The sequence below is a fragment of the Anomalospiza imberbis genome, chromosome 7 (assembly GCF_031753505.1).
Source record: "Anomalospiza imberbis isolate Cuckoo-Finch-1a 21T00152 chromosome 7, ASM3175350v1, whole genome shotgun sequence".
In the NCBI taxonomy this organism is placed as follows: domain Eukaryota; kingdom Metazoa; phylum Chordata; class Aves; order Passeriformes; family Viduidae; genus Anomalospiza; species Anomalospiza imberbis.
Window position 1 is genome coordinate 34482605 of NC_089687.1, and position 16090 is coordinate 34498694.

Sequence of the window (16090 nt, forward strand, 5' to 3'; positions counted from 1 at the left end):
CAGATTTCTGACCTTACTCTATTCTACCCTCTTCTCAACAGGATCCTCAAACCACTGGAGCCACAGAACAGATTTCAAACAGCATTGTGTGAGAATTGCTTCCAGTTCTTTCACTCTCCTGACCTTACCAGTGTATTTCTCTATCGTAGCATACCCTACTAAGTCCTTCCACACCACGAGTCCACGCCAGCCAACCCTGCTGAGCAAAGCAGATAAAGCACAAACCCTCACTGTGATCACTGATCACAGACAAATCTTTCTGAACGTGGTACAGAACAGAAGCTTTAACACATTGAGCATTTATTAACCGTGGTCAGACCTCAGACTGAAAGAGGGGAAATTCAGGTTAGATATGAGAAAGAAATTCTTCTCTGTGAGGGTGGTGAGGCCCTGGCACAGGGTGCCCAGAGAAGCTGTGGCTGCCCCATCCCTGGAAGAGTTCAAGGCCAGGTTGGATGGGGCTTGGAACAACCTGGGACAGTGAAAGGTGTCCCAGCCTATGGCAGGGAGGGCTGGAATTGGATGAACTTTAAGGTCCTTTTCAACCCAAACCCTTCTAGGATTGTATCTGTACAACAGGAAAGAAGGAATAACCTTTCCAACTCAAACCCTTCTAGGATTGTATCTGTACAACAGGAAGGAAGGAAGGAATACCCACTTACACCCTTCCACAAGAAGACCAGTCTTAAAATGTGGAAGTGGTAAAAAAATGGAGGAGCTCACAAGATCACTGACTGCAGTGACTTTCATTCGTGCCACAGGGGTACTCCAAATGTACTCCTCCTAAAGCTCCAGGCAGGGAAAAGCCATGGCAAGGATTAAAGTACCCTCAGCAAAGGTCTGGCTTCAGAACCAGTTCAGTAGAGGCACGTTCACCCACAGAACTGGGATTTCTCTGTCAATGTCTTTCATGAACCTCAAAGGAGGTTGTGGCCAGATGGGGGTTGGTCTCTTCTCCCAGGCAACCAGCAATGGGACAGGAGGACACAGGGGAGGCTGGGCATTTGGAAGTTCTTCACAGAAAGGGTGACTGGGCTGCCCAGGGAGGTGGTGGAGTCACCACCCCTGCAAGTGTTTAAGAAAGGACTGGATATGGCACTCAGTACCATGGTTTAGTTGATAAGGTGGTGTTAGGTCATAGGTTGGACTCAACGATCTCAAAGGACTTTTCCAAACTCGCTCATTCTGTGATTCTGTGAATTTGTCCTTTTTGATGATGTGTAAAATCTATGCAACCCATGGAGGAAGGATCTGAAATGGTCTGTTTTTCTAGTCTGGATTCTTAAAAAAATAAACCTGTTTCTTCAACTGCTCTGTTCCGATACAGCTTCAGAAAGCTCCATATTAAGAGTCTCTTGAGAGTAGCATCTTTTACCAAGCAAGCAACATAGCTTAGCTGGTACTCACAGATCTTATTTTCCCTCTTATTTTATACAGAGATCCTCTGCCCCTCCGGAATAACATAATTATTCTATAAAAGCAGAGAGCATATGGAATGCTCTCCTCCAAGCAATGGAGCTGAGCACCGTGAAAACCATGAACATAAGCAGTTTATTAGAGGTGGTTTCCCTTCCCCACCAACTACTGAGAGCTGCTGTGAAATTCTGTTGAAGTCGTACTGTGACAGGGTACAAAACAGCTATGAAAGGATCTGCCTGCATTACACAGGGTTTACTGCTAATTAGCTCTTGTACACATAAGCAGTAAATAAAACCAGCTTTTTTTTTTTTTTGAGGAAGTGATGATTTGTTGAGAGGACATCCTTTTTGGATGCAAAACTAGCAATAGGATTGTAATTAGAGTTAACATCTATACAACATTCTATTGAAGCACTTGACAATAGTGGGCCTGGCTAATTACTTTCTGTTAGTTAAAAGGGAAATGTAAATGAAATTTTCTTGGGGCATAAACAGAGACACCAGCTTACTCAGACCAGGAACATCAGTGCTGGTTCTTTGCTATCACATCCAACATATGTTCCTGATCACATCTTTAGATATACGATCTCACACACCAGAAAACAAAAACTTCACTCATCCTTTGATGATCTCTTCTCTCCTAGGATTAACTTGAATGAAGCCTAGTAAGGATAAACCAATAAAATTCATACTTTAGGTAAAAGCTTCGTCCACAATCTCACTCCAATAACTGCACTAGCCAAATTTTTCTGGTGAACTTGAAAGGAACCAGCCTTTCATGACTCTCTGGAGTATTTTCTTAATGAACAGCAGAGCATTATTTTTACAGTTTTTGAATCATCCTTTTAGACAACAGTTATACCAATCTTGGGAGCAGACATACTAATCTTTTTACTGATTGTTCCAGAATATTCTGGAACTTTCTATTGTGTGCTATTCCAACCACAAAACAAAAAACTTGAATGCAACTGCCAGAAAGTAGCAAAAGAAGGAGGGGCATTGTAATAAGAGGCAGCAAAGGAGGATGGATAACGTCTCTGGGCATCCTGGCAAATTCCAGCCTTCTTCTGCTTTTCATCTTTGCTTTGGCAATTTCTAGGAAAGACTGGTATGGAAGGTGGAACCAAAACCAAAGCCCTACAGAAATAATCCATAAAGGAAGCTGCATGAGGAGCTGTTCTTTTGGACAGAACTCTATTGAACCTAAAGGTTAAAAAAACCAAAACCAAACTATGCAGAAAGAAATGCAATGCCAAAAGCAAAGCTGGTTTCCCACAAACTTGAAGGGACTAAAGATAAGCAGAAAAACTGAAGTTTCACCAGCCATTTGGAAAACAAGCCATGTGATGCACATCTGATTCATCTTGATTAAAGACGACAGAAAGAATTCCTTTTCTATTCTACCACACTCTTACAAAAGCCTTCAAGTCAATGGATCATGGCATAAACAATTTGCAAACTAAAAAACTGGAAAGGAAAGCAACACTGCTATGAAAATGGAAATAGGAGAAGATGAGGGAAATCTTGTTTGGGTTAGAGCCCTGCCCTCACTTTCAGCAGAAAACTCTGTCCTCTTCTACTCACTGATAATTCACATCAATGGAAAAAAAACCAAGTCAATAGATAAGGGTCAGACTGATTATTAATTAATTTAAGATTGATAAGTCTCAGGAGGGTGCACAGTTGTTATAGGGACATGAAGAAGGTTGTAGCTAAAGTTAAACACATCCATTTTGGATTTACAACCCTCCTGTAACAAAAAGTGTCACTTTGCCAGTGCAGTTTTGCCCATTTTTAGCCCAAATAGAATGAACCGTTTTCACAAAAAAACCCAAAAAACAAAAAACAAAACAACACAATTTCACATATCTAATACACTGGTATGAAGTTTTCTTCTTTGCCTTGAAAGTGAAAGAATACATACTGACATTTAAACATAGGACGGTAATTTCCCTAAAATAAATCCAGCAAGGCTGAAACAAACAAAAAAATATCCATCAGATCCAAAGGAAACAGGAAACATTTGATGGCCTTCCCTCTCAGACTGAATGGAGCAGGAGTAAAACCAATGAACACAGTAAAACAATTCCTCTCATTTCTGTTTGATAAGGCCCTTAAACTTAAGGAAATAGTAATAATCATAATAATACATTTCCTGTATTTGTGCTTTGAGTAAAGTTGATGAAATTGGGGCAGCTCTGTTTGGATGAGTTCATCTGAAAATGAGGCCTCACAGAAGTATCTCAAAGTGGATATCCCAGATCAGAAAGATTAAACAAAACATTGCAATATTAAAAAATTAATTTCCTGTTGCTTATTCATTGGTTAATGAATTAAGTCAGAACTGACACTGATTTCATAAACAAATGTACCATTTGATAGCATTTATAGTGCACCGGTTTTCAAGTCCAAATATATTCTCCCTCATAAGCTAGAAATAGGTATATTCACATTATGTACACAATTAGGAAGGAAAGGCAACCTCAAAACCTTTTGAAAAAGACAAGAAAAAAACTCAGATTGAAACTCTCAATGAGGTGGGTTTGATAGAATTTATGCATTTTTTATCTAGCCTTAGCTCAGGAGAGTAATCCCAAAGCCTAGAAGTCATATTAACCAGTTTGAATTTAAGAATGAACAAACTCAATGGCAATGTAGGGCTTTCATAAACAAGAATACAGAATAAAGCCTACATTAATTAGTTTTAATTGTCATTACCAAAAAATAAAATAATAGTTTTATTTGAAGTAAGGAAGAAATTTTGTTTTGCTATAACATTTACTTTTTCAAGGGAAGGTGTATGGAAGAAAGCGGTTCATTTACTTTTAAATTTTGTCGTAAACAAACAACAACAACAACAAAAAAAAACAAAGAGAAAACAATCACATTCCTATTTTACCAGAATTTTTACCATCTAATAAAATTTAATCTGGAAATATGAATGTCTACAGGAAATTCCAGAATTTAAACCTTATTGATTTAGGGATTAAAGCTTAAATAAGGATTTAAGCTAAAAATAAAACCAATTTTTAGAAAGGCATGAGTAGAATATTTATTTAGCTTTCAAACAGAAAGCAAACTTGAATGTAGAGGCAGATCTCACTTGAGCTGTACTCTCCCCAGCACGTGGGTGTGTGTTCAAACTGGCTGCTATGACATTCCTGTGGCAGGCAGGTGTGAAGGATGGGGTGGGGATGTTACCTAGCGTGCTGTGGCAGAGTGGACTGCCGTGTCCATGGATAGAAAATGCAGTCATGACTAGCTGGGCCTCTACACCTGCAGGCAATTACAGAACAAACCACGTCATTGCCACGCCCCAGGACATGCACACGCATGCGCCCTTGTCCACACGTGCAGGATGGAGACACACAGGCAGCCAGCACCCAGCCAGTACCTATCCATCAGCCCAATGCAGTCCTCCAGGTGTGGCCCTATGCACCTGCAGCAAATCCAGAGTGGAAACAGGGAGAGAAAGAGAGACAGCTGTTATTTACACACCCAACATGCAGCAATCCCCTTTGTGTTCTTAATTCTAGCTCTTCTCTCGCTAAGAGAGACCTATATCACCAAAAATTACAGCTTGTGACAAGAACAACAATAGCAGCAGCATTCCAAGGCAGGCCATATCTTGGCTCGAACAACACTTAAGGCAGGTTTCACCTGTGTACGTGGGAGTCCTGACAACAGGGTTGCTTTCCCTGCGTGTTTTTATGAGTCATCAAACCAGTGATTACTGCACAAAAGCTCTTAATTTACAAGCGGAGATTTCCAGGAGCACAATCCAGAATCTTTTCTTACTGTAATTGATGTAATTGTTTGTTTTGTTCTAAGCTCCCAGCCAGGGTAACTGAAGAAATATTTTGGAAGCTGAATACTGTTTTAACAGGGAAGCTCAAGGATCAACTTCCAGCAACAAAAACCCCAGCAAAATGGTGTCTTCTGATTCAGACATTTTTTTTCTGCTTTCCTTAGATGCTGCCAGAAGTCCTCCACCTGCACAATCAGCAGGTGCTCACCAAAGGCACTGGAAATGCAAGGAATCACTAAATGCAGTACCACTAAAACAGCCATGGAAAAGAGTTTGCAGAACATATGTGTGGCATGTGTGGATTTCCCTTGCCCCCATGAAGAGCAAGACTGGTTTCCTGGTCCCCTGCATTCAAACAGAGAGTCAAATATACATTTACAAAGCAGTCAGGATTCTCAGAGACCTAAAGTTGAGCTTTTTGGGGATAAAGCCACCTGACCCCCTTCAGTGATGCACACATAGCAAGGCATTCTAGCCATGGGGAGTATGTAGCCCTCGGCATTTAAGGAAACCAAACCGTTTATTGGAACTCTTTAACAAGATCTCAGAGCCATTTTATTAACAGGCCCTTTGGCTGTACATCTACTACAGGCAGCAGAAGTGCTCTGACACATCACTAGACTGCAACTTACTTCTGTTGAGGCATTTTAAATTTAAGGTGTGATCCCAATCTCTTTTAAAGTTTGCTGTTTTTTCAGGTTGGCTTTGATGGAAGGATATGCATGTCAAAAAATCGGAGAGTTCAAATAAGCTCCCACGAGATCTTCTTTCTGCTTCACCATCACTTGCCACTCCTCAGCTTCTGCTGCATTTAAATTGGTATCGCTCTGCCATTATAAAATGAAGTCTGAATTCAATTTCCCCTTACCTGCTCATCAGGGAGAGCAGACCAAGTAAACCTTACCCTGTGTTTGTTTACTTGAATTCTTATTTTTACAGAAGACATTTACTCTGACATGCAAACACAAACTGGAAGGATTTCCTCAATGATTGCTTCCTCCAGCATACATGCAGACATAAAAAAGATGTGTTAAAAATCCAGATAATGCATAAATGTAAGAGTTGATTTCAACACAGTTCAAAAACTTAATAGAGAGAACTTGTGGAATTTCAGCTGTCCTGGGCATCAGCACTTCAGAATTCAGGACTGTCTGAATTCTAATTCATCTCAAACACATCCGATGTTTCTTCTTTTCATGGCATTCTCAGCAATTTGGAGAAAACAAGCTCAGCAATGAAGGAGGCTGAAGAGTTCCTGTGATTGTCTATTTCCTACCATGCCTAGAAAAGCTGAGCTCAGACTCTTGCTGTAAATAAAAAGAATCTTCAAATTAGAGGTCTGAGAGCCTGCTACTGGTTTAGAGAATTGGCAGACTGAGATCAAGAGCCTGTTGTCTCGGAATCACTTCACATGTTCTTTTGGAGAACAGGATTGAATCCAAACTGGTACTGCTGGACCTCACCCAGTGCAAATTGAAGTATCATTGATTTTTATTTCAAGTGTCATCTTCTTCAGTGGACTTGGCTTCCCCAAAGAGAAAATTCTGTCAAGGTGCAATTCCATTACACCTAGTTAGGCAGTTCCCAGTTTCCTCCCTGAGTGGCTGTCCTGGTTACATGCAGTGAAGTACAACACTGTGTGAGTCATGGCAATATTTATTAACAGGGGATTTTGTACCACAAGTCATCAGGTATTTTTCCCCAGGAGGGAACTCCCTTCATTTCAGGCTTTTTGACCCATCTAAGCCTGACACAATCACGCTGTTCACACCCAGTGTTCCTTCTGCTTGGAGTCTGGATGGTATTTTCTTTTCCAAGTTGGCTCTGTAAAATGAACTGGTTAATTGATACATGCCAATTCATTAATGATATATTCAGTATATTCAGTAGTACCTTACAGAAGTTCAATACAGCTGATCCAGAAAATTACACTTGGAGCTCATCCTAGCTTAACGGATAATCATCCTCTGAAAGGAAATTTGGGGTTTTGAAAATTGCAGTAACAACTGGGGTTTTTTTCCAGAAACAATCCAGAAATATTGTCGTTTATCAGCCTTCTTAAAGATTGAAAGGTGGGGTTTTAACTGCACAGATATGGGGCAGCAAAGCCATTCCATGCCGGATGAATTCTCAAAAATCTTGGTCACTGGAAACAAAACTGATTTTACAGTGGTGTAAGTGAATTATCTCTGGGCAGGAGAAAACCTTTTTTGTGGTGGTCGCCAGCTGTTGTTATGGGTAAAGTCAGACAACCCTACCCAAGGGCTACTGAGCTAACAGGTGAGAGGAACTAACTCATGGTGAGAGGAACAGAATTGAACTGGAGCAGGGGCTAGGAGGCAACTTTGCAAAACAAAAGAGTAACAGTTTTCCTTATCCAGAGTGTGTTTGCAATATTCTTTCATCTAGAATTCAAACTTTCTTCCTAAAAATATACCTAAGCTTTAGAGGCAAGAGGGTGCTTCTGCCCTCAAATCCCTTCAGGGCCACACACTGTTGCTGGAGCTCCCCTGTCTTCTCTGGTCATGGCTTAGAAGGAAAAGAGAATTTTGGTGAGGAGTAATGCCCTCCCTTCGAAAAGCTGTGTGACAAAACAAACAGTGTTTGTATGATGAGGGGACGTTTCCAGTGAGATCTCCCATTTGTGTCCTGCCCAGCAAGGAAGCAGGCTGTCACTTGCTATTGTGTAATTAGTGTTTTATTCCTGTGGAAGGGTTCAGTTTTGGCTGGCTCTGCAAGAAGAGGTGCCAAATGCTTTCCAACTCTCTTGAATTAAGTGGGATAGCTGTCCCACATGCCTCAGATCTGCTCCAAACTGGCTGCAAGTAGCTGATAGTTATCACAGGGATCCAAGGGCAGGAGCACAGTTGTTGCACCCAAGGAAGTCACTGTCTGACAGCTCTTCTGGTCAAAGCAAGATCATTACCAGGGCTGGATAATTATCCACCTATTAAGAGAAACAGTCATTACACTTGAATAAGGGAGGAGAATGGTGCTAGCAAACCTCACTAAAGCAGTCCTCTGCAAATGCCAAGAAGGAATTTGTGGCAAAACACAGGAAACAGAGGTGGGACAGATCCTTCCTTGGTGATGATTGGTGGGGATGACTGGAAATATCATGTGAGAACTAATAACCTATTTTATCAAGCAGCCTGGCTCATAGAGAGCAGCACTGCAGGAATGAGACAATACCATACTGGGAAACATTGCTCTGCAGTAGCTCAGCCCTTTTGGATGGGTATCCCAGCTGTACTGAGAGGACACTGGTGTAATTCCAGCACTTGATCTGGCAGCCAAGAGAACAGATGAGAGGGGTGAAGGAGAATTAAGTTTTCTCTCTACCTTTCAGCCATGAGCCAAATAGCAAGCTGTGCTCTCTCCACAACCTGTTTCAGTGAAGAATCATGACTAAGGGGAATTTAAATACTACTTTCTAAGGGAAGGGCATGAAACCAGAGAATTCAGCCTTGAAGGAAGAGAGAGTAACTGATTTCCCTTCTCTCCATGGGCATATTCAGCCCCTGACAACGTTGGCAAGAAGATGGACAACCTGCAAACCCCAGATATCTTGGGCAGTCATTATTGGCTTCATTAACAATCACATGCCACAAAATCTCTAGGAACACTAAAAAAGAATAGTAAGCCATGCTTACCCAGACTGGAGGGGGGTGGGGAAAGAGCATTGTTTTAAGGGATTAAAATATACCTAAGAATAGACACATCAACGCTTTAATAAGAGGACAAAGATTTCCACAGGAAAATTAGTGTCATGGAAAAGGGATGGTTCCTCATCTGGGAGATGGGAACATCATGTGCTTTGTGTATGTAACTGGGGGAGAGACTGCGGCCCTTTTACTTGTCCTTTCTTTGGGGATGGGCACACTGTAGGACATTCACCTCATCAGAAGGAGAAAACAGAAAGGGGGGAAAACAAAGTCCAAGGATTAAAAGGACAACAACACTCAGCATAAGGGGACCCTGTGTCAGCAACAGTTGCCAATGAGGACTGCCAAGGTCAGCTAGAGCTGCCTAATGCCCTTCATATTTGTGCATGAACTAGAATGTCACATTTTCAGCACAAGACATGGAAATCTCCCTTCTCAATCCAGGCAGATGAAAATAAACAACCACTTGCAAAATGCCTAGGCAGAAGTGGAATGGCATGGAAAACCTTCTGCTCTCTTCCTGGTCTAGGAGAAACACAGTTGGGCCGTAAACACTAGAAACAGCTGGGCCAGTTAGAACTCCTCAGGAAAGAGGAGGGAATAGGGAGAAGTGCTGCTCTCTGGAGGCCAGGAGAGCTGCAAGGCACTTCCTATGCTGGGCAGACAGTAAAACCATCACACATCTGTGGTTTTGTCAGATTACATCAGCATTGGCACCTTCTCCATCTATGAACCAGGACCAGAGCTCCTGGAGTGAGCTCATCTTTGAATATCATTTCTTCTTACCCTCTTCTTCCACAGTAGCAGCATTTTTCTTATTGCATAACTGATTTAAAGGGTCTAGGGGGGAGACAAATCTGTAACAGATCATGGCTGTGTCTCTGTGATCTCCCTCTCATTTCCCTAATGGCTCTATTGTAATTAGATTTGCAAAACCAGCAAAAGGTCTCATTTTGAATGGCAACAGCTGTTGACATCAAGATTACATTGAATAATTTACTGGTTTAATTTTAGCTGCTAAACAATAAGAGCCTCTTGTTGAAGATTATTTCACTGGCTGATGTTTTCTCTTTTTCCCATTGCTGCCTCTTCCTCTTATTGTATGCTGGACACTCTGAATTGCCCCATGGAAAAGGCAGGAATAACTTATGTGGCCTGTGCAAAACTATAGGTGTGCATGTGACTATTGCTGTTGTGCTGTACAGGTTCTTAATTCTGGCTCTGATCCATGGGCTGTATTATTCCAAGTGTAACAAATTATTATAGGCACTTTAACGGGACTTCAGAAATTGATGCTCAGTCTCAGGCTCCTGTAAAAGTCTGGTTTCAAACTCTGTGCATCACTCCCTGTAGGAAAAGTAGTGCTGCAGGCTTAGTTCACTAATACCAAGTAGCAGAGATTCTGTCAAGGTGCAAATACTAAAAAAAAGTAATTTTACAGGCCTGGAATTAAGTGAAAGGGCAGCATTTGCTACAAACCAATGTAGAGGGAAAGCTGAGAGCATTGCTGTGGAAAGTTCTTCTCTGTGGTCTTCAAAAGGGTTTTTTTGTGACAAACTGCTGCGTGTTCATGACTAAAACCTGAATGCCATGAGAGACCTGAAAATCAAGGGTTAAATTCCTACTGCACACTCTCTTTTCAGGAGTGGGACAAGTGCTTTACTAAGCCAAACTGGCTATAAAACACCCTGTGCTAGGAGCAGCACGTGGTTTGGATGGCTCCCTGCAGAGCTTGCACTCACCCTTGGGTGCAGTTCGGATGACACGGATGGCACTCCCGATCCTCATCGGCATACTTGAAAATGAAGCTGTTGGCCCCCTGCAAGCCATCAGGACATTTTTCCACACAATTTGGACCATCCTTAAAATGGAAACACTTTGTGCAGTGGTCAGGTCCCTGGAGAGCGTGGAAGAAAGAAATGCAGTGCGTTCAAGTTACTCTGTCCTTTGCTGCTGCACTAGGATTGCACTGGCACACACTCAGCAACACCTGCAGCAGCTTCTCTTCCCAAGGATCACTGAATCACCTGCATGGTTCCAGCCTCTGTTAGGGAGCATCAGACAGATAAACCCTGGTGCTTCTGGCCATTAGCTTCTTCTGTAGAGTGCAAGGCTACATACCAGCTTCTAGATGAGCTTAATATTATTGGTGTGCTTAATTCAGTGAAGTCAGTGCCCACTTTAACACTGAGAAACTTCCTGCTACACTATTCAGTGCTGAACCACCTTTGCAAAGCCTTCAGTGGGATCTCCTGCCTCTGCACCCCAAAACTACTTTCCACAAGCATTCTGCACATGGCATCTGGTCACAGCAAGAATGAAGGACTACAAGGTCCTTCCTTCCACAAGATAAACAACTACAAGGTCCCTCCTCCTTCTTAATACATATGAAGACCAAATTGTTAAGAACAAACCAAGACTCCTGGACCATGTAAAAGTAAAATTTTAAAGCTGTGATGATTAGCCAGTGTATAACTAAATGTGGTGTCCAGGTTGAGCATTGGCCTAGAATTTTATGTCCATAAGGCCTGCTACAAATCCAAATTTCCCTGATAGGCTGAACACTTGAAACATTAACTTCTTGCCTTCTGGCTGTACTGTAGAAAAACATAGTATTGTTAAAAACTATAAAAATTATCATGCCTTTCTTTTTTTTTCATTCAGTAAGTCACAGAAATAAGGAAATAAATTACAAGTTATATTTTTTCAATTACGAAGAGCCTAAAATACAACTCCTAATCTCCAGCATACTTGTGACTTTTAATCTTGGCAATACACAGAAAACTAGAAGAAAGAGACAACTATTACCTCCCAAATGAGCAATAAATCTTTGAAAGAAAAGTTACTGGCCATTATAAAGGTGATAAAGTGTTAACCATCACTTAGGATGCATCAAAAACGTTATCTATCAAAAGAACTTAAAGGCTATCTAAGTACAAAAAACCTCCCAGCATATTGTTCAAACTGAGGGACTGAGACAAATCAAATTCCCCCACTTTTTTTTTTTTTTTTGGCTGGAGGGTGTATAAAGAATGAAAATAGGGATAAAAGAGGGCACTCAAATCCCAACTGCATGCTGTCTATCTGTAAAAATAGTGTGCATCTGTACCACCAAAGCATTAAGACAACTTGAAAAGGAAAACTTTTAAAATCATGTTCTTAAGGAGGCAGATCCCAGCTCAAGCAGAATTCCTTCCCTACACACAGAATATGTGTTTTCTGTTTTTGTTTCACCAATTTGCAGTAGCTGCTTTAAAGTCTGTAAGCAGGAAAACCCTGTCCTTCAGCACATTTTTGCAAGTTACCCTGAACCATAACAAACCAACCAAACCAAACCCCTACAAACACAAGACTCTGTCCTTACCGGCCCGTAGCAGGTGATCATGTTTTCCTCCATCTTCTCACACTGGGGATCACACTCCACACACACAGAGCCATTTGCAAACTCTCGGAATTCCCTGAGGAAATATTTTGCAGGCAGGTTAGGAGAAATCTGACCCCAGGCCAAAACTGAGCTCACCTGGTTGAGTCTTCACCTGATGGAATTGATCTCGGGGCACTGAGGCCAGCAGCCTGTCACAGCCACCACCTCATCCACAGCCACGTGAAGCAGAGACGCCTTCCTCACCAACATAAAACTATAGTGAGGGCCTTCCTCTCATTCAGAAATACAGACTTCATTAACAGGACAAAACTGCTGGCTTCTTGATTTTCACCTACAGGATTGTGGCTCAGATTCAGGAAGCCACTTGCCACATGTGAGCACTGATGACAGAGCTGCCCTTGTTGCAGGCAGGGCTCTAGGAGCACATGTTTTAAAGCCCGTGCTCCAAAAGGCTCATAATGTTTTCAGCAATAATGTTGGACTGAGGTCTCAATCTATAAAATGTCAAAACAAATCCTTTTACTCATTTCATGGATCCACAAGAAACTACCACTCAAGTGACTTTTTTTAACCACTTTTAAGGGAAAAAAAGGTAGTGATGGCAGGTTGAGTTTCTTCCTTCAAACATTTCAGCTGCCAGTTATCCCTCACCACAAACCTCCTGCACTCTCCCAACACAATGAATTCACATCTGAGCAAGTTGTTTCTCTCCCACTAAAGACAGACTGAATTTATGTAGTAGGCTCAGAATGGACCAAGCCAAGCTTTGCTGGGGGATTCTAACTTGCTGCATTAACCAATTACAAAATTTGCATTAACCAGCTACAGATGTGCTGCACACTCATGCTGGGGTCTCCAGAAGCATCCAGGTAAAGGCTCTGAGCTCAGGTGGTCACTGCTCACCCTCCATTCCTCTACAACCTTCAGGATTGCTGAGGACATCAGGATGGAGCTGAAAAAAAACTCATTTGAGTGCTGCAGGGGAGCTCACCCTTCCCTGTCTCTGGGATTGGATTTTTCCTGCTGAGGACTAAAAGAGATGTCAAATACAGCTTGACCCCACCCTGTTGCTGCCCTACAACATCAACATGCAGAGCTCTCCCACAAACAAAAAAAAAATCTTCCTTAGCCCAGGTTATAAATATTTTCACATATTGAGGAGAGAACTGAGCCTGTGGAAAGTGTAAATGCCATTCACTGATGGATAGAGAACAGAACAGAACGTACTGATTGAGTCTCATCATGCTCTTACTGTAGGCAGCATGGCTCCATGGCAGCAAAAGACACCAAGGGGGAACCAACTTATTCCTGTGCACTGACAACACAATTGGGGTCTGAAACTCTCCTTATTGGGGGGTGAGGGGGGAGGAGAGAAGAGGAGCTTTTAAGCACATAAAACTGTGCTCTGACAAAGTATTTTTCGCAAGCCTTCTCCAGATGGAGAAGTTGAGAATATTTTCATGCATTTGTGGGAGTTCATTTGGCTCAGTTCAGCTTTATCCTTCTGTTAGAAGGCAGATTCAACCACCTTGTGTTGTGGAGGTATTCTCACAGTATAAACAGCAATAGGAAAAGGGGCAAGAACTCCTGTTGGGTTTTTAAATTTGTATTTCTGTGTACAATTAATTACACAGTGCATTATGAAAAAGAGAGCGAGTTTTTCTACTTGGGTCCTTATTTAGAGAATTTCTTTATCAGATGCCTGAATCCAACTCATCTGAAAGAACTTAATTGTATGGTTCTGAATAAGGGTATCAAGTAAGGAAAAATGATGAGGGTTTTTCTGTAACTTTTCACCTAAATCAAATTGTCCATATTACCAGCAATGCAAAAGGTGAAAGGTGATGATGCTGCATGAAAACTTTAGTCAGCAGAATACCAGGGAAAGCATTCCACACAAGTTCAGATTTAGAAATTCCTAAATCTTACCCCATGACACGTTTCACCCAAAATCAGTAATATTGGCAATAGAGCCAGATACTGGTTAATGCAAACCCAAAATGACTTGCTCATTGAAGCCCTCAACAATGCTAATGAGCAGCTTTGGGGAGAAGCCCAAGGGGAGTGTCTTACCCGTCGTAGAGGTTGCAGGAGTCTATGCAGGTCCTGCCCCGGATGAAGCGCTTGCAGGACAGGCACTGGTCTGGCCCTGGCCCCCAGCAGCCGTCACTGGAGCACAGCTCATTGCACACCATCCCATCAGCAGCTGCAGAGACAGGGGCGCTGTCAGGAATGCACACAGCCCTCCCAAAGCCAGGTGGAAACATTCCAGTGGCATCCCAACACGCTCGGAAACGTAACCTATAGTAAAATGTGGCAGACCCCGGCTCAGGGAAGAAATGACGATGTCTGGCTCCAGATCAGAAGGCTGAAGGATCTGCTTTATTAAAACTATACTATATTACATTAATATACTATTTAAAGAGAGACTATCCTATTCTACATACATACATATTCTACATACATATTCTTACTTACCTATTTAACTAACTCAAACTCGTGACTCTCTGCTGAGAGTCTGAGCCACAGCTGGATCCCACTGGTCACTGAACCCAAACAACCTTCACCAGAATCCAACCCAGCAATCACTGCAGGTAAACAATCCCCATACCACATTCCACATGGGGAAAACAAAGGAGCAGAGATGAAGATTGTTTTCTCTTCTTCTCTCTGTGCTTCCCCAAGAAATCCTGAGAGACAGAATGATGTCTCTCTGTCCAGACAATGTGAATGTCACAGTAACCGGGGTGTCCCCATTTCCCAGAAGCAGGTGAGACATGAAGTTAAGAATTCACTTAGGTTAGAAATCCATTTCAGATTTAAGTGAAGTATGCTGTTTTGAATTGTTTAACTTGTTTAGTCCAATTAATTTAATGTACTGGTGAAAAACCTTTAACTTACAAGACTACCTCAGACAAAATAAAAAGAATGTAAACTTCCAAACTGGAAGAAGAAAAGAAAAGCCCCTTAGACCTTAAAACAAAAAGCAAACCAAAACTGAAACTACAAGAAACAGAGAACTAAAGAGCTCTCTCTGTACAAGAAATAAGAATAAATTGTAATGTGAAATTAGCAAATAAATATAAAATAATAGAAATTAAATATAAGTTTATATTAATATAATATACGATATAGAGTATATTCATACATTATTACAAATAATATAATTATTTATAATAATGTATGTAAATCTAAGGATATATATTTAGTATTTATATTATATAAAATATTAGATAAATATATATATAATATTTATATACAAAATATAAATTAAATATAAATTATAAAAATTATATAATATAAATATAAATATATATAAATGGATTGTGAAACTTAATACATATACAACAAATTAAGAGACAAAAAACGAAACTAGACTCCCAGAGAGTGCACATGTTCTTTAAAGAACTATCCTGCATGCACCCAGCACTAAATCAAAATACATACCTACTTCACAACTTTTACAAGTTTTTTATATAGAGTTTTTTCCACAAATCACAGGACAAAAAAAAAAAAAAAAAAAAAGAAAAAAAAAAAAAAGAAAAAAACACAAATACACAAAGCACTCAGCTGGAATGCTGTACACACTCCTGGTCTGCTCCTTCCAGAAAAAACTGAGCAGGAAAAAAAGATTTAAGATGAGTGCTGCAAGGGTGATCAAAATCAGAGAAGAGCCGCTAAACCAGGAATAACCAGAGAGGTGGGGGAGAAAGGACTTGATTAAAACTTCTAAAATCCTGAATGGCACGGAGGAGGTAAGTAAGCATGAAACAATTGTTCACTGCTTCTTCCCAGTCCCTCATGGGCATTCAAA

At 41.1% G+C, this 16090-nt stretch overlaps 1 protein-coding gene across 6 annotated transcripts in view; it reads right to left on the reverse strand.

The window, feature by feature from the left end:
• Window positions 1-16090, reverse strand: part of ERBB4 (erb-b2 receptor tyrosine kinase 4) — a 582907-nt gene that overhangs the window by 120919 nt on the left and 445898 nt on the right. For 4 of the 6 annotated variants that reach the window (XM_068196531.1, XM_068196534.1, XM_068196536.1 and 1 more), the window contains exons 13-16: window positions 14350-14482; window positions 12256-12349; window positions 10634-10788; window positions 4620-4694 (exon numbers count right to left, since the gene is read on the reverse strand). In XM_068196531.1, the coding sequence (XP_068052632.1) occupies window positions 4620-4694; window positions 10634-10788; window positions 12256-12349; window positions 14350-14482 (457 nt within the window). Of the gene's footprint in view, window positions 1-4619; window positions 4695-4812; window positions 4858-10633; window positions 10789-12255; window positions 12350-14349; window positions 14483-16090 lie in introns of all 6 variants that reach the window. The other 2 variants (XM_068196532.1, XM_068196535.1) reach the window with 1 other exon arrangement.